This window comes from Prionailurus viverrinus, chromosome B1, assembly GCF_022837055.1.
Source record: "Prionailurus viverrinus isolate Anna chromosome B1, UM_Priviv_1.0, whole genome shotgun sequence".
NCBI classification, from domain to species: domain Eukaryota; kingdom Metazoa; phylum Chordata; class Mammalia; order Carnivora; family Felidae; genus Prionailurus; species Prionailurus viverrinus.
The window spans coordinates 170960444-170979683 of record NC_062564.1 but is presented as its reverse complement, the minus strand read 5'-3'; the positions used below and the strand labels follow the sequence as shown (position 1 = coordinate 170979683).

Here is a 19240-nt window from a genome sequence, read left to right as displayed (position 1 = left end):
AGAAGCACCGGGCACTGAGAAGGCAATCGTGGAAAACCCCCTGTCCTCCTGCCCTGCTGTTGTGTCAATCTACAGTTTTGTGGACACACTGTGGAATTTCCCAGTGAGCACATGGGGCCCTCAGAGATGGGGAATAAGAGGCCTTTGCTTCCTTTGAGATTCCTGCAGTCCTGGCCAGACACTGCTCCTCTGGCCTCCAAGAGATGAGAGATGGGGTCAGGGCTTCCACCAAGGAAAGAGCAGCAGGATCCTCAAGGAGCTGATTATGCCCCAGACACCTCACATCCAACTGCCTCCTCACGCACATTGTGAATTAAGCAAGTCATTCCCGTCGATGGAGAAGCTACCAACTCAGACCCACTGGGCAGGTTTCATGTATTTACTTATACATTCTGAAAAAGAAAGGCATATGCACCTAGCAGGTTTAATGAGACAATAAATGAGGAACCAAAAACTGTAAAAGCTTCTATTAAAGGGAAGGGAGAATATAAAGGTACCCCAAATGTCCCTAGTTGTATCCCGATATTGAGAATTTCCACCCCCAGCCATGTAATAATAGCATTTTAATTTTTTTTAATGTTTATTTTTGAGAGAGAGAGAGAGAGAGAGAGAGAGAGAGAGAGAGAGAGAGCGCGCGCACATGCATGTGGGGGAGGAGCAGAGAGAGAGGGAGACACAGATTCTGAAGCAGGCTCCAGGCTGTGAGCTGTCAGCACAGAACCTGATGCAGGGCTCGAACCCACACACACTGAGATCACACCTGAGCTGAAGCTTGATGCTTAACCAACTGAACCACCCAGGTGCTCACCACCACGTAACAGCATTTTAAAATGCATACCAGAGAATCCTAGAAAGAGCAAAAAACCTGAGAGGAAAAAAGCAAATTAGGAACATCTTTCATGTCAACAGATAAAGACTGAGGGAAACAGGTTACAAATACTCTGTTGGGTATCTAAGACATCCAGATGAATGTGCTACTCTCAAAAACAAACACACCCTCTAGCTTGGATGGCTTGATTTTGTCATGGCCAGTGTTAGTTAAATCCACACAGACAGGGTCTTCAACACATTCTCAGTACTAGTATATAATAGCTGACAAGAAGGTGTGAGAAGAATTGGTCCCAAAGTCATCCATGGGTACTTTTTTTCCCCTTAACGTACTGCCTCTGGCACTAGGAACTGTGTGATTCTGGGCAAGTTACTCAACCTCTCTTAGGCTCTGTTATCTCATCTGTAAAACCTGGACAATTGCCTACTGTATACAGTTACTGTAAAGTTTAAAATAATACACGTAAAGCAGAAAGCACCCAGTAGATACTGCCTAATGTAAGCTATCATTATTTTACGAGTAGGAGCCTAGTGAGTTCCTTAAAGGTTACTTCACTGACTGCTGACTTTGTTTTAAGGCTCTTCCAAGGAAAACTGTTCCAATTCTGTTTTTTTCCCCCCATATTAAGGGTGCTTGGGCTTGGGTACCCAATTTTCATTGCAGATCATTACGTTAAAATTTTGATCAGAGTTTCTCTTCTTGTTTCTCAAGCATTTAATCTACTTTGCTGTATAATTGTTTTTAAAGACTTACAAAATACAACACCTGTGATTTTATAGGGAGATTGAAATTATTTACTGTCCTCTGATGACCATGCCATCTGTGCGATTATATCATCTTTAAGAGTCCTATTCACATTGTGTCTGTAAGGTAGAAGCACCTGAATTGTAAATATGAAGAAATAAACGATGAGCTTTAGAAAATACTCAGCCTTACAGATGCATGGTTATGCTTTTGATTATGACAATGTCCCATTTCTGTCTTATTTATTTATTTATTGTTTAAATTTCTTTAATGTTTATTTATTTTTTTTTAAATTTTTTTTTCAACGTTTATTTATTTTTGGGACAGAGAGAGACAGAGCATGAACGGGGGAGGGGCAGAGAGAGAGGGAGACACAGGATCGGAAACAGGCTCCAGGCTCTGAGCCATCAGCCCAGAGCCCGACGCGGGGCTCAAACTCCCGGACCGCGAGATCGTGACCTGGCTGAAGTCGGACGCTTAACCGACTGCGCCACCCAGGCGCCCCAATGTTTATTTATTTTTGAGAGAGAGACACAGAGCATGAGTGGGGAAAGGGTGGAGAGGGAGACACAGAATCGAAAACAGGCTCCAGGCTCTGAGCTGTCAGCACAGAGTCCGACGCAGGTCTTGAACCCTCAAACCATGAGATCATGACCTGAGCCAAAGTCAGATGCCCAACTGGTTGAGCCACCCAGGCGCCCCCCATCTCTAATTTAACTGATGAGGGTAGATGCCACAACATGCCTGACACTGGGCTAGGATTTAGGATACACAGATAATGTTGACTTCATCTCTGCCTTCAAGGAGCTCAGATGGCCAGCCTCTCTTCATATTGGGACACCAGGGAGAGATAGAAAGAGAAAAAACAAATACACACAGTAAAAACTTCCCAATACTGACTTTCACAGACATATACATGATATATTATGGCAAGTGGTTAATTCTGCCTGGGAACAGAGAGGGGTAGAATTTGTTACAGAGGTGAGTGTCACCTGAACTGGGTACTGAAGGAGGAGTTGGAATTTCTCAAGTGGGGAAAAGAATATGTTCTTGAAATGGAAGGAACAGCAGGAGTAAGGGAAAACCAGAAGCATAAGGTTGCACAGGAATCACAACTGTCCAGTGGGGTTGGAATACTTGGTGTATGGTGGGAGCTGAGAGTCTAGTCTCTAAAAATGGACAGGAAAAGATTCAGGTAGAAAGAGACCCCATGTGTCATACTGAGTGCTGGAATTTACTCTACAGACCAGGTGAAGCCTTTAGAAGCTTTTCAGCAGGGAGAGGCTGGAGTCTGGGAGTAGGTGAGTGGCTACTGCAGTAGTCCATGTTGAGATAGGCCCGGATGAAAACAGTGGGGAGAGGAGGAACCCATACTGATGTGCATCCAAAAGGCGGAATCCAGAGAGGAGACTGATAGGACATAGGGGAGAGACATGCGTAATGGATGGATTGGAGGTTTCTAACCTGGGTAATTGCATACTGACCTCTTTTTAAGGATACCATTTACAACTGGGGGTGCCCTGGGTGGCTCAGTTGGTTAAGCGTCTGACTTCAGCTCACGTCATGATCTCATGGTTTGTGAGTCTGAGCCCTGTGTTGGGCACTGTGCTGTCAGCTCAGAGCTTGAAGCCTGCTTCAGATTCTGTCTTCCTCTCTCTGCCCTTTCCCCACTCACACACTGTCTCAAAAATAAATAAACATTTAAAAAAATTAACAAAAATACCACTTACAATCTAAGAAAAACACTTAAAATTTCTGTATTACTAGGCACAGAACACTTTCCCTGTGTTTCTTTCTTTTTTTTAAAATGTTTACTTATTTTGAGAGAGAGAGATAGAGAGTGTGAGCGAGCAGGGGAGGGGCAGAGAAAAAGGGAGACAGAATCCCAAGCAGGCTTCAGCTGTCAGCACAGAGCCTGATGCAGGGCTCGATCTCATGAACTGTGAGATCACAACCTGAGCCGAAACCAAGTCTCTGCCGCCTAACCAACTGTGCCACCCAGGCTCCCCTCCTCTGTTTTTAAAGTTGCTATTTATTGAGCACTTACTGGAAGAACTAATAGACATCCAACTGCTGCTTAATGAACTTAATACTTCCAACATTCTAATAGTATTTTTTTTTAAATTTTTTTAATGTTTATTTATTTTTGAGAAAGAGACACAGAGTGTGAGCAGGGGAGAGGTAGAGAGAGGGGAGACACAGAATCTGAAGCAGGCTCCAGGCTCCCAGCTGTCAGCACAGAGCCCGACGCGGGGCTTGACCTCACAATCCGTGAGATCATGACCCGAGCCAAAGTCGGACGCTCAACCGACTGAGCCACCCAGGCACCCCCTAATAGTATTATTAATTTCATGGTACAGAAAGAAACTGAGGTTCAGAATGGTTGATTTGCCAAAAATCACAGCTAGCAAATAGCAGAAGCAGAAATCCAAACCTAGGTTTGACTCCAAACCCATTGTCTTTTATCATATTCTGTCTCTCTCAATCTCATGGCCATAGCAAGAGTTATGAGGACTTTTACCAATTTCTAAGTAAAAGAACTAAATCCTTTATACCTCTCTGTTCCTATCATTTGCTCTAAGTTTTTACTCAGGATATATTCACGGGTCTTCATCCTCCTTAGAACCCCCCCCACTAAATGTGGACAATAGGCTTCTGAGGACTAGAAGCCGCCCTGAACATTCCTGCACAGGCACTTCTGGGCATGTGTAAGTGGGAGGCTGCCGAGAGGGCCCCAGGACATCCACAACACACTCACTCCAGGGGCTTTTTACTGTTGTAAAATTATCCAAAAAACGGACATTACTGATTTATCTTTCTAAAATATTCTTAGAAAATGACAACTGTGGACTAATAGCATCAGTGGTGCATAATTCAAGGTGAGTTTTCTGGTTTGTACTCTTTTGAGTAAGTACAATCCACCCTCATTATTTGCAGAGCACATGTTTTCAAATTTGCCAACTTGCTAAAATGTATTTGTAACTGTCAAATCCATGTTTCCTGGTGCTCTAGCAGTCATCTGCGGACTTTTGCAGATCACTGAAAACCTGGGTTGCACAATGCACACATTCCCAGCTATGGCTGAACAAGGTTTAACACTTCGGCTGTTTGTTTCAGCTCACAGGGTAACAAGTGTTCTTCTCTTCACGTGCCATGTTTTTCATATTTTGTGCTTTTTCTTGGTGATTCTGCTGTTTAAAAGGTACCCCAAACACAGAGCTGAAGTGCGGTCTAGAGTTCCTAAGTTCAGGAATGCTATGATGAGCCTTAGGGAGAAAATACATATTAGATAAGCTTCATTCACACATGAGTTATAGGGCTGTTGGCTGTGAGTTCAATGTTAATCTGACAATGCTATATATTAAAGTCTCTTTAGACAAAAACATACATAAAATAAGGTTATGCATTGATCAGTTGGTAAAAATGTGACTAAAGGTTCTCAGGAACATAGCTCTGTACTTTTCCTAGGGGTAACGCTTTGGTATTTGCTAATTCAGTCTTGACGGTGACTTTATAGAACATAACTACAATTAATACTAAGAATCGACTGTATTTTTAGGGTGGAAGAGGGTAATACACTAGATCTAGAATCAAGAGACTTTGATTATAATCCTAGCTCTGCCACGGGGGCGCCTGGGTGGCTTCGTCAGTTAAGTGTCCAACTCTTGATTTCGGCTCAGGTCATGATCTCCAGGTTCGTGAGTTTGAGACCTGCACTGGGCTCTGTGCTGACAGTGTGGAGCTGCATGGGATTCCCTGTCTCACTCCCTCTCTGCCCCTCCCCTGCTCATGCTCCCTCTCTCAAAGTCAAATAAATAAACTTAAAAAAAAATAATAATCCTAGCTCTGCCACAGACTTCACCTATCCAGGTTTCAACCTCTTTGCCTATAAAATAGGAATAGTAATATTTGTTTGGAGTTATGAAGATAAATTGATAATTATAAATGTACTTTTTAAAAAAGTAGAAAGTCCTTGGGGTGCCTGGGTGGCTCAGTCGGTTGAACGTCTGACTTAGGATCACATCGTGATCTCACAGTTCATGGGTTTGAGCTTGTGTTGGGCTCTGTGCTGACAGTTCAGAGCCTGGAGCCTGCTTCAGATTCTCTGTCTCCCTCTCTCTCTGCCCCTCCCCTGCTTGTGCACGCATGCTTTATCTCTTTCAAAAATAAATAAACATTCAAATATAAAAGTAGAAAATTCTTTGATAACATTAATAGTGTACTTCTATCTGGCACTTAGAACATCCCAAGGTATTTTTAAAAAATGTTTACTTATTTTATTTTGAGAGACAAAAAGAGATAGCACAGGTGGGGGAGGAACAGAGAGGGAGAGAAAGAGAAAGAATCCCAATCAGGCTCCTTGCTGTCAGGGTAGAGCCCAATGTGGGGCTTGATCCAACAAACTGTTGAGATCATCTTAGCCAAAATCAAGAGTTGGCCGCCTAACCAACTGAGCCATCCAGGCACCCCCAATCTCAAGGTGTTTTTAATATGTCATAATTATTTTACTTTGGAAGTTATTTTTTTAAATTACCATATTTTATGATCCTAAGACCCACATTTTTTTCGTGTTTTAAAATCTCTGAGCTTGTTCAAAGATGCAATTATGATTCACAGTGTTTTTTCCTTCTTTCTTAGTGGAACATAGAATATTGGCACATCTTGCATCCAATGGGTCTTAAATTAGATGACATACAGTATTTTGTATCTATCCTCCCTTAGGAGTTCTCTCATCTTGTGTTGACTGTATGCTTTCTAAACAAGCATGCAGGGGGCACCTGGGTGGCTCAGTTGGTTAAGCATCTGATTTTGGCTTAGGTCATGACCTCGCGGTTTGTGAGTTTGAGTCCCACATTGGGCTCACTGCCCTCAGCCTGTCAGCATAGAGCCCATTTCAGATCCTCTGTCCGCCCCCCTCTGCCCCTCCCCTGCTCGCGCTCTCCCAACAAACAAACATGCCAGCTCTAAACTGACACCCTCTCCAGTGAGAAGTTTTCCCAACATTTTCCTTCTTTTAATAACGTCTCAACTTTTTGTATTCCTGATCTAAATATCAATTCTTCTGTGGCTTTTTACTTTTAACCCATCTATGCTTTCTTGCCTTTAAAAAATTAAACTTTTCAACTGACTTTCTTAATTTCTAGTGTGATCATCTAACACCAAAGAGTAAGTGCTAGTGCTCTTTCCTTGGGATAAAATATTTAATCGCCTATATCTGCAAGTAACTGTGGACAGGAAGTCAGAGTATTATTCTCCAGAAGCCCCTTGCTTGCATGTGGCTGATATTAATCAACAGGACTTTGTGGAATGTTTCAAAAATAAAACAGTTACCCAGCCCTCCCAGGTGGTGCTGGAGGTGCACCTTCCCCAAACTCTTCCTTCCTTAGAAAGGTCTGCACTTTCCCATCCTCTTTTATAGTTGCCCTTCCTAGATATGAATGCTTTATTTCAGGAAAAGAAAATAAAGAAACAGGAATCTCAAAATTACTCAATAGCACAACTCTGGAGTGGCAGAGAAGGAACTAAAACAGGGTCTCAGCTCTGACCTGGGGCAGGTGTCCCTATCTTCTTGTTAACTTTATTTCCTCTGAATGCTTTGTGTCTTTTTGAAGTTTATTTTATTTTGAGAGAGAGCGAGCGTGCATGCATGCCCGGGAGAGGGGCAGAGACAGAGAGGGAGAGACAGAATCCCAACTAGGCTCCACATTGTCAGCACAGAGCCCAACTCAGGGCTTGAACCTACAGACCATGAGATCATGACCTAAGCTGAAATCAAGAGTCGGACATTTAATCGACTAAGCCACCCAGGCGCTCTGAATGCTTTCTCCTTTGTACTCATCCATCCTGCTTGGCTGTAAATACAGTTATATCAAAACATAAGGGTAATTTCTACTATAGGAAGGTCGCAGGTGCTTCCATGGAAATGCACTGCCCTCTGGAACAACAGAGGTCTTTTGAAGACATTGGGAAACAGTGATGATACTTAAGGAAAATCCATCCCAAATTCCACAGGAGAGTTACTGCTTACAAAATACTCTTGTTAGATGCAAAACCAGAGTGTACTACTTGCTGCACTTTTCTTCAAACGACTGTCTAAAAGTTACAGATTTCCCCCACAAAATTAGTAGCTAATGGAGTGAAAGGTGGATTCTTAGGTGATCACTATCTGGTTTGCAAAGTGACACGTTCAACTGGACACCCAATACTAAGGTGTCCCTAGGTAATGAGTACATGTGTTAAATAAGCTAATCTTTCTTCAATTTTACACTAAGTTTTCTCTGTTCATAACTGACAAACTGATTTTTATTTACATAGTTGAGTTTCGGTATGAATTATAGCAATCATGGTTCTCCATATGAAATGGCTATTGATTCAAGTTTATGGAGGGGACTATCAACAGAGCTGGAATGTTTGCACTAACAGTGGTGACCACACCCTAATTTCAACAAGTGTCCTTCAATACTGGACCATCAAGAAGGCTCAATTAATTTCAGCATTTTCATCTTTCTGGAAATGGAAAAAGACGGTGATTAGTGGCAGGTCAGCAGTGAGTTAGTTATATCCATGACACAGCCCTTCCACCTGGCACAGTTTGGGAAATGGGAGGACTAAACCCCAAATTTGCTTGATATTTACCAAGGTCAAATATTTAGGACTGGGAATTAGACAATACCACTCTGGACTTGTGTCACCTGTCCCTGCGCTCTGAAACTCTTACCCACAGTTCTGAATGGCTGATGTAAGTATCTAAAATTGACTGATCTCCAGGATAGTATTTTCTCCCCCAGAAAGGCAGAGAGGAGGGTGGGGAGTAAGATGGAAAACACCCCTTTGGGTCGGATCAAACCCATAATTAACTGACCATAATTTATGGAATTGTGAAAGCTGTAAAATCCCAGCATATTAGCTACACCCCTCTTTCTCTGCCATGGAGAACCCAGTGGAACAATGGTTCCACTGTATTCTTTGAGCTCTACCCAGTGTCTCCTGTGGTCCCTGCCTTCCTGACTTGAGAAGACACCACGGCCCTTTTATCTAACCCCAACGCTCAACTGCAAAGAGAGAAAATGTTTTCTTACATTTTTTTAGTATTTATTTTTGAGAGAGAGTGAGAGAGACACACACAGTCCAAGTGGGGGAGGGCAGAGAGAGAGGGAGACACAGAATACAAAGCAGATTCCAGGCTCTGAGATGTCAGCACAGAGCCCAATGCGGGGCTTGAATCCACGAGACGGGAGATCATGACCTGAGCCAAAGTCAGATGCTTAACCGACTGAGCCACCCAGGCGCCCCAGAGAGAGAATGAATTTACTTCACCTCCTGCACACAAGACTCCCCCACAACATGACTGCATTAAACCTAATTGCAAAATATTCTGAACCAAACCTCAGGTCTATTTGAGTAATGCTTTTAAATGAAAGGACAGAAAGAAAATAGATTTCTGATCTGGCAATTCTTAACACTTGTTTTTTGCTTCCTAAGGGAACTAATAAACAAGTGGGTAATGTTCTTCAATATTTCCTTATTTTTAAGTCAGTTGCCAAACTGGGCAGTTCAAAGACACTGAGTTAGGAAACGAACATACTTTCTATTTATATTTATGTATTGGCCTTTAAAATTTTTAACATGCTATATATGCTTTATTTTGAAATATACTTTATTAGTATACTAGGACATGTATGTAGTTAACCAAAAAGCGTGTACATTGGTGGATACATTCTCAAAATTTTTTTTCAGTGGGCTGCACGATTAAAAGGATTTGAAGATATTGCTCTAGCTAACGATCTCACTATCTTTTGTAAGCCACAGATATGCAGGAATGAATTCAAAGGTATAAGCAAAATTGGTACCTTTTCAAATAGTAAAAAAAAAAAATGGCTTTGCAACCCAGAGAAGATCTTGCCATAAAGATGACTTTACTATGCAGCAAATCTAATGTCTCTAAGAGGCAGGAAATGCCTGCTTTGCCAGGGGCACAAATAGTTTGAGATCTGCTTAATTACTGGTCTGTCTTTGATCTTTTCCTTTCAGTTTACAGTTGCTCATTTAACAGGGAGCTTGCATGCTAAAAAGAGAAGATACCTATTGAAACTTAACAAGAATGGCAAGAAATGAATGGAACAGAAGAGACCACTTGTTCAGTACTACTCAAGTCCAACCACCGAAGGTATCAGTTCACTTTCATCTTTATTACTAACTAATAAAACACAACAAAATCTTTAAAAATACAAAAGCCGCTTTTAAAAAAGAGGGCCACATTTTGAAGAAAACTCAGGCTCACGGTACTTGGCCTATTTCAATCTTATTGCACCACGTCTGGAATCTTTTTTATATGGACAGAGACATCTTTGAATAGGGTGGTGGTCTTCAGGCCTATATCTCTTAAGATTGGACTTAAACATAGAACAAGGCTAGTAGTTTATCCTGAAACTTCTGTGTGGTACTGGAAGGGTAAGGACACCCTGTGCATGCCTGTTTTTTCAACTTTTTTACCTCACTGGCCAAAACCATACATATACATGCGTGCATGCACGGATGCACACAGAGACACCAGGAAGGAATGATCTGCAGTTAGCTTGCAAGGAATATGGCACAGTACCTGGGATGCTCTCTAATTTCCGTCTGAGCTCTTCATTTTCTTGTTGCAGTGAAATAACCTCCTGCTCCAGCTCTTGGCATCTAGGACAGTAGCCTTCCTCTTCCTCCTCCTCTTCCTCCTCGGGCAGTGTAGAAGAGGACGGGTGACCATGGGATTCGGATGTCGCCGGGGAGGTCCAGCCACCTAGTGTATGCACGGGGGAGGTTGACAGAGGATCCACGTCGGCCAGGTGGCCATACTCACTGACTGATGAGGTGTTTGGAGTTGGAAAGCTCCCCGAGAGCAGGTAATTTTGTAGGGAGTCAGTGAAAACCCTCAAAAAGGCAGAAGTCTGTTGTTTCCTTTGCATATATTGCATGTCTATGTCTACATTATCTGACGTCTGACTGTGGACCCCTTTCCCGACGTGACACTGTTCCTGTCTCTCAGTATAACTCGAGCCTTCCTGCTTGACACAAGAAATCATGGATTGAGAATGGTTGGAGTCCAGTAGTTTTCCTCCACAATTTAAGAGACTAAGAACTCGACTGCATTGCTGGGCAAAGGCATCCAAGATCATACGACTCTCTGAAACACATGAAAAAACACATCAGAGACGGACAGCCAAAGACAAGGGTAAGTAAGGTCCTCAATTTTGAGGTTAACATTCAAAAATGTTAAAATTATGTATTTCTACTCTCCATCCCAAACCAAGGTAACACAGTGAATGTACTTTTAGTAGGATGCATAGCTTCCTGTCATTCTGCAACCAGAGGGGTGTCTGAAGAGTCATTCCCAGTCCCTCATTCTGGGAAATGGCTGCACTGTGACTTTGGGCACCACAGAAAGATTTCCCTCTCTGTGGCATTAACTGGCCTGTACAAGTCTGAACTCACACCTTTGGCTTCATTGAGATCCTTACTCTAACGAATCGAGCCAGCTACCGCAGACTCAATTCCTCCTTGATAGGAGGGCTTACAGCAATCATTACTTCTATTTCTGGAGTGCCCTCATGCCCTTGCTATTAATCAGCTGATACAATCCCTGACGAGAGTACGCTGCTTCCAGATGCAAACTGGAGAAGAAAGATAAGTCTTTTTGAAGAGCTCACTAGACATCTAAAGTAAAACAAAGGATGGCCTATAAGGCAAAAGATGATGAGCCCAAAACCAAAACTGTGTTATCCAACATCTGTGTTCACTATTCTTTCTCTTCATTTATCTGTGAACTTGGATTTCTTGTCAAGGCCAATATTTAGGCCAATCCACACAAGTATCATGTAAAAAGCAGTAGTGCTTCTTCCATGAGCCTCTTCCATTAGGTTGCCAAATCTTTTAAATGGCATGTGTCCAGACTGCTGGTTAGTTGACATAAATGTATTCTAAAGCATACTAATTGTCAATCAGTGAAAAATAAAAAGCAAATGGAAAACAATCGGTTCAAACACCTCAAAAATTGTGCAAATGTGATTTAATTCTGTCAGTCTTGGGTCTTGAAAATTCACCCTAAATGCAAATATCACGAGGTGCAGCCTCTTCTTTCTGGACTACCACCCAGAATGGGCTATTTATAAATATACAGAGATACTTTATAGGGCTTGTATACAGCTATAGGATGCCTCTCATTTCATCTCTTCCCTATCCAGAATAATGGCAACAAACAAAATACTGTAGATTTTAGATGCCAATAAGTATTTATGATAGAAATTTAACTAGCTACCTACTGTCTCTGAAAATGTTGGCTCTATCTTTTTCTCAGGGGAAAAAACTTTAAAAATGAAAAATGGTGAAATGTTTGAGGGCTTCTATGGGAACAAAATATTTACTGAATGCATGTGGGTCCTCTCATAAATATACAGATCTTCATTTGTAACACTGGACATTGCTTTGGCTGCATTCTGGGTAGGCTGAGAGTCCACGGGACTACTTTGTTCTTGCCATGGTGCTTTCCCATGCTTAGGAGCAGTACCACCCTTAGACATAGGGAGGGGGCCCTGCCCTAATCATCCTCCTCCATCCCTTCCCTTCCCCATGGTAAGGTACCCAAGATCCAGGAATTCCTTACTTAAACTGCTTCGAGGGCCTGTGCTGGACTCTTCCCTGAGCCATTCTCCCAAGGATAGACCATGGTGCCAGAGCCTGGAAGTTTGGACGGGGGCATCCATTCGTGTGTATGTGAGGCTCCTCCTATTAGAAGATGAAGCTGGGGGTGGGGAGAGAAGGCCATGGGCTGGCTGAAAACTCCAAAGTCAGATCTGGTCATTAAGGTATATTTGTCAGGGGAGGTGGATGGAACATATTTTATTTAACAGTTTGTTAATTATTTAGATATATGGTATGTAGGCCTGCATCTGTACTCTTGTCCTAAATCCCACAAATATTAGGCACAGGCCTGTTTTTTACACAGTGATTTTGAGTGCTGAAGAAGAAAACCAGATGTCAGGCATAGTTTCAGGCTAGAATTGATTGATGGGCTGGGAACTTCACTGAAGCAGCAGCCAGGACAAAGTTCACTTGCTATACTAGAGAAAAGGGAGATGGATATAAGAAGTATCTTTTACACACCAAACAGTGGAATTGATGCCTCTGCCCCCTGCCAGATGGAAGGGAAGGACTGAGCCCCTGATTTAAACCAAAAGGTAATGGGGAAAGACCTTAAATATTTGGGTAGTAATTCTTTACACTGACCAAAACCAAATAAACAAAGTAAACAGCTGAACCATAAAAGTGGGAAGCCTTAAGATGTTGCACAGTGGTCTTCATTTCCGGGTTTTTGTTCTTTTATTAGTAAAATCAAAGAATGTTATTGATCACGAATTTTCAATTCTAGCACACTGGCAGTTTTCATTCATTTTAATCCTATAATCCCATTCTAGACCTGAAGTTGTATTTACTGTTTGCATTTTAATCAGCATGGCCCTAACTGATTTACAGCCTATACACCTTTAACGTAACCTTGATGAAAGGAACAAAATATGCAAAGAAAGGCTAAAATAGAAGTGGCTATAAAGAATTGCTCAAATATATTTGTTCAATGTCCTAAAACACACTCAGTAGCTTTAATCATATTGATACATCACATTAGAGTATAGATTTTAAGGGAAAAAATCTGACTTAGGGACAAGCATGATTTGTTTTCTTAATTGAAGGATAAGCTTGTAATATGCTGAGAAAAAATCATTATGTAATACACTACATTATGAAGATAATGTATTAAAGTGTACCCAGAGTATCAGAGAATAGCTACAACCATAAAACACTTCTTGCCTTCAGTTTTTACAAATGCTTCATTCTGAATTTGTTCTCAGAATTGATAGATGCAAAAATAACGACCATAAAAAGTTGAATTTCTCCTTTTTGGTACCTTGAAATATTTAAATACTGTTTTAACGTCAATACACGGAAAGATATGATGAACAATATTACTATTACACTTGGCAGAAAATAGCAAATCTTTCTACCTACTACATATTGCAGCCAGCAATACTTTAGCTTTCCAGACAGAATATAATTAGAAATGCAAGTACTGTGCAATGCTCATTATCGCTAAGAAATGGAGAAAAATTCTGTTTTCATATGAACACAATTGAATGGTCACTGACCCATGATTCTTAATTGAGCAAAGTATGAACATGTATTTTGAAATTTTTTAACTGTTTTTTTTTTTTCCTAGTTACAGAATGCTCCACTCAAGAGATGGGGAAGAACACCAACAGTTTACAAAGGGGCTTTAAAACTACCTACTTTATTCTTAACTTCTCTAAAATTAAACACCACAAAATATTCATACAGCACAACCACGAAGCACTATAAAGTGACCACTTGTAATTTATTTTGCTCTATTGCACAATCTGTTGGGATAGTATCATGTTGGAAATTTTGCCTAGTCTGATTCCAAAATCTGAACCCGTGATTATTTTTAATTAAAAAATTCATTTCTAGAAATTCTTCTGAATGTAAGTGGTTTAAGCCATCCTACATCTGATAAGTGAATAAGAAGAGGGATGGGAACTCGGCAATCAAACACAGGCGCCTTACTTTAATGTCCTTCTTTGTAAGTAAAGCCTTGAATGGAATTTGCCCATCACAGCACATACCCAAGAGTATTCTGTTACTATGAAGGAGATCACAGCCATCGAGATTAGTGGTAACCTTTTGATTTTAACCCAGCGGAGGGTGAAATATATTAATATTAAAAATGCAGAAGCAGAAAAAATTTTTTGTGACCTATTATCATGTATCCATACATTATATCTACCAAAAGGATTTCCAGCTAGTTCAAAATAGATGGATTTCCTTAAAACATTAATATAACTTCTTAAGAGAAGACTTCAAGGCATAGAAAATAGAAGTTAGAAAATGAAAGCATCTTTGGAAGTATCACCCTCGTCTTAAATCAATGAACTATGTCTTAAAAAAAATGCCATCCAATTTTTTTTCATAATGGCAAACATCAAAACAGCAAAACAGGATGCAATTTTTCTAAATAAATAAATCAATGATGTGTCAAAAATTAACAGATGAGTTAATATACTTGGTGCTATCAAAACCAGATGGTGCTTCCTAATATTCATCCTGCTCAGTCAATCCCTGAATATTTTCTGGACCATCGGTATATAAAATAGGATGCTGCTATTTGTGATGGCAAACAAAAGCAATCATGCCTGCCAAGCACATACTATAACAGGCAGCATTTCAGCTCTGCTAGACAGAAAGTAATTAGAATGCTTTTAATGTCCAAAAGAATGATGCTGATAGGCTGCCACAGATGTGTAGATTTATGAATATTTATATGGTGGTTTATAGCTGACACTTTTATCAGTTGAAGAAGATAAAATATCTGCCTGACTCAAAAGCTTGACAGTCAGGTTAATAAAATCTCATTAAAGAGAATGACCTATGCAATTATATAGGATTTATTGTAATTCATTTTTGATTGTACTCTGCTTAAAGATGCAATTTCCCATTTCCTGATGCCAAATTTAGGCTGCATATCAAGATCTACGTGGGTTTTAACTCTAAGCCTCCCACAGAGGAAAAATACGCTTTTAAAACCATGGTATATTACCCCTTTTAAGGAAAATTATACTCTTCATGAGATTTTATAAGAATGCTGAAAAATCTATTTTTAATCACATTTCTCCTCTCAGTGGTTTATGGCTTTTAATGGGAAATAAGATTCACTTCAACCTTTTCATCTTTTCACTGCCTTTACGCTGGACACTCAGTTTTATCTCTTCTGTCCTTGACTCATTTCATCACATCAATGTTTTGGCTATTTTCAGTCTATTAGGTGGCCCTCGAGGCTACAGTAACACTTCTGTGAAGGTGCAACAAGCAACTTACCACCTCCTCCAGCCCCCTCCTCAATATGCTTAAGTGGTGTCTGTCTGTACACACATGCTCATTGGTTCAAAGTGGAACCACTAGTTCCTCAAAGAGCCAATCAGCTCTTAAGGTGACTGTCCCTCTGATGGCCACTCACATCTCTGTGCTGGGTTAAGAGATGGGTTTGTCCATCAATGATTAATATTATGACCACAATTCAGGATGTCTAGTACTATGGCCTTTTTTTTTTTTTCTTTTTGCTGCCAGACCATTTTCTTCATTGCATGGAAGAAACCTACTATCCAATTCCCATTTTTCCAACAAGCAAATGGCATCCTGCCCTTGGTGCTATCAAGCTTACTCTTTATGACCTGAAAGAAACAAAGAAAGAAAGAACGAACGAAAGCAAGCAAGCAGCCTTTAAGAATAAAAGGTAATAAAAAATATAGGGAGTTTCAGGGGTATCAAACAAAGCCCCTTTTCACTCTTTTAGATTCAGTGATGTTGTGATTTCCACCTGGGGATGGAGACAAAATTAGCTAAGAAGAAACACTGAAAGAGTACATTTACAACAAGGTGAAAAAGGAAAACAACACCCACAAACTCTTTGTGAATGAAAGACAGCAAGGACACTGCCAGAGTAGGAAGGAGCATGGAAAGGACAGCAAGTGGCTGGTGCAGAAAAAAGAAACAATGCAGGAAAAATAGCAGGAAAAAGCAAGGTTAAAACTATGGATGAAAATGGCAATCAGGGAGCAGATTTATAGTGTATAAAAGGAAATAAAAGATTGAAAGACAGCAAAGACTAAAAGGAGAAAGCAAGATGAGATTAAAGACTGAACAGGCAGATAAAAAAGGGGAACCCTCCCCCAGTAAACATGGTGGAACTAAGGTTATGCAAGGGAGTAAACAAATACAGAACATGGGAAAAGAACCCAAACTGCTGAGAAAGAACATAAAAAAAGATAAAAATTAAGCAGAACTAGGGAATAAACACGGGCATGAACTAAAAGTAGTATAAATAAAACTCCAAACCCAGAGAGAAAGAACACAAACCTACTACTAAGAAGGGGAGAACACAGAAGAAAAATGAGAAAAATGGAAGTGGATGGGTAGCCTAACAATGAATATAAAAACACAGGAGAATATTGGGTCAAGGACAACTGAAAATAAAAAAACCCACCCCACCAACAATAAGACACCTACACAAGAACCCCACTCAAAGCCGACAAACACCTCCAAATCAGTGAGACATGTGACAGAACAGGAAGTCTTCACTATTACCTGTAATTTGATTTTCTTTCTCAAAACCAATCCCTCATGTGTCAAAATATTGACAAACAACATAACATTAGCATAGGCGTCTATAACTCATTTAGAGACAATGCTCACATTTTCATTAGGACAAAAGCCTTGGACTCACCGATATGCAGAATTTGGGGGGTTCTGAAATACCAAAAAAGGCCTGAGCAGGAACTTTTAGTTCTGATAAGCGAGATAAACGCGGAGGGCCCTTGGGCCAGGCCCCCAGGCTATGGCTTTTCTACCAGCCCACCTCCCAGAGCTTAACCCGCAGGAGAGCTGGCTTTTCCCAGGGGACCTCCTGCAGCCTCCCGGTGGAGAGGCATTTCTTCAAGGGGCAGGACAGATGCTCGGGAGGCTCGCGATCCCGGGGTGCAGCCCCCACCTTCCTGGTGGGGAAGGGGTATGAGCGGCGAGCCCCGAAAGCCCGGGGTGGGGGTGGGGGAATCTTCTGGGCTGGGGGGAGGGGCGGGACGTCTCCCTCCCTAAAGTCCGCTACAGGGGCGAGGGTCAGGTCCACCCGCGTGGCTGGTGCAGAGGAACCCGCTGTCTGACACGGTTTGGGACTCTGGGGTGGGTGGGGAAAGAGGGGCAGAGGGAGCAGACAGCGCGCGCATGAGAAACACAAGAGCACAGAAAAAAAAAAAAAAAAAAAAAAAAAAAAAAAAGAACCCAAGAGCCAGCCGAGTGGACCGCGACAGAGTAATAGTGCACCAAAGAGGTGGTTAAAAAGATAATCAGAAGGCCAGGAAAGAGAGAGAGAAGGAAAAACAAGAGAAGAAAGAGAGGTAAATGAAGAAGTGGAAGGAAAAAGTGAAACAGCCGAGGATAAAGGGAAGGCGTCCCCGAGCGCCGCCAGAGCAGCCCCAGCCTCTCCGGGAGCGGCCGTGGCGGTCACCCTGGGGTGTCCGGCGCGCGGCCTCGGCGCCAAGCCTGCTTCTCTGACCCCCGCCCGAAAGACCCCTGCCGCCGACCGCCACAGCCCGGCTTCCTGGGCGCGAAGCCGCAACCGAGCGCGGAGCCACCTGTTAGGAGGCGCGCGCGCCGTCGGAAGCTCCGCACGCGGCGGCGGCGGCGGCGGCGGGGAATCCTCTAGAAGTTGCTGCCCGCGCGTGGAGGCCTCAGGGGTACGCTCGGACGCCCGACTCTCTCTCGGCCCGGACTGCACTCGCCCCTCTCCACCTCTCCGCTCTCTCCTCACGACCCTCCCGCCAGTCCGGCGCGCGGAAAAGGTGTCCGCCATGCCCAGCTTCTGGCTCCCGGGCCCCCACCCCTCCCCGCGGCCGAGAGGGAAGGAAAGTTGCGCCCAGGAGTTGGTACCTGCGCTGAGCTCCAGGCTGGCGCCGTCGCTGCCCGCGCTGCTGCTGCCCGCGGCGGCCGCCGGGCCCGGGCCATACCTGACGACGGCGGCGAAGGACGAGGATGATGAGGCAGCGGGGGACGACGGCGGCGGCGCCGGAGTCCTCAGGTGGCCCTGGGACGCGGCGGGCGTGCACGATGGAGACGACGACGACGCGGCGGCGGCTGCCCGGCCGGGCCCGGCGGGGTAGGTGCTCTGCGCCTGGAACTGCTGCGGCGGCGGCGGCGGCTCGCTGCTGCTGATGGAGACGGCGGCGTGCGGCGCGAAAGGCGGCGGGGGCGGCGGCGGCGGCCGGACGTGCGGCAGCTCCACCAGGGTGGGTCTGTCGTAGCGCTTGGCCAGCGCCGGTCTCTTGCTGGGGAACGTCTTGAGGACGCTGTAGGGGCTGCGCTGCTTGTAGATTTTGGGGACGCTGGGCCCCTCCTCCGCCGGCTGCATCTCCTCCTCCATCCTGCGCCTCGGGGCCGGTCCCCGGTCGCACGCCCCCTCCCCGCCGGGCGCCGGGCTCCGAGGGTGCCTCCGCCTCCCGCCCGCCGGCTCTGCCCGAGTACGCGCGTGTGGGAGGGTGTGTGCCTGTGCCTGGGCCGCCGCCGCCGCCACTGCCGCCTGTCGCTGAGGCTGGCATAGCTGAGCCCCCGCGCGGGGGGCTGCCGCCCGAGCGCTGATTGACAGGCCGCCTCGCCAATGCCTGGAGGGAGAAAGGAGGTAAAGAGCAAGTGTTTAGGGTAATATCTGCTAATGATAATGGGGGCGGGGGCGGGGCTTGGCGCCGCCGCCGCCGCCCGTGGGGTCCGCGCGCCGGGTGTGCGCCTCCGACGGGGGGAGGGAGGGGGAAAGCCGGATCCCGAGGGCGCGCGGGTAAACAGGGCGAGGTTCCGGCCAGCGCGAGACTTTGGAGACCCACGTGCAGACTTGAGGCTTCTGCCGTTGCGGGCGGGGTTAAGCTTCGGAAATGAGCCCCTGGCGCCCCCTACGTGACCCCAAATTCTCGGGGTTGCACAGAGGGGCCGGTAGTAGTTGGGGCGGGGCGTATGTCCTTTGGGAAGGTATCCCCACAGCCAGTTGTTCTGCCCACGGGGAATTGCTCCCCCAATCTTCTG

General features: G+C 44.0%; 1 protein-coding gene across 3 annotated transcripts in view; it reads right to left on the bottom strand.

Moving 5' to 3' along the window:
* BEND4 (BEN domain containing 4) overlaps window positions 1-18670 on the bottom strand; it is a 33577-nt gene extending 14907 nt beyond the window's left edge. For 2 of the 3 annotated variants that reach the window (XM_047857480.1, XM_047857482.1), the window contains exons 1-3: window positions 18101-18670; window positions 12216-12353; window positions 10173-10739 (exon numbers count right to left, since the gene is read on the bottom strand). In XM_047857480.1, the coding sequence (XP_047713436.1) occupies window positions 10173-10739; window positions 12216-12353; window positions 18101-18590 (1195 nt within the window). In that variant the 5' untranslated portion in view covers window positions 18591-18670. The remainder of the gene's footprint in view (window positions 1-10172; window positions 10740-12215; window positions 12354-18100) is intronic. The other variant, XM_047857481.1, reaches the window with a different exon arrangement.
* Between the last annotated feature and the right edge of the window lie 570 nt (window positions 18671-19240).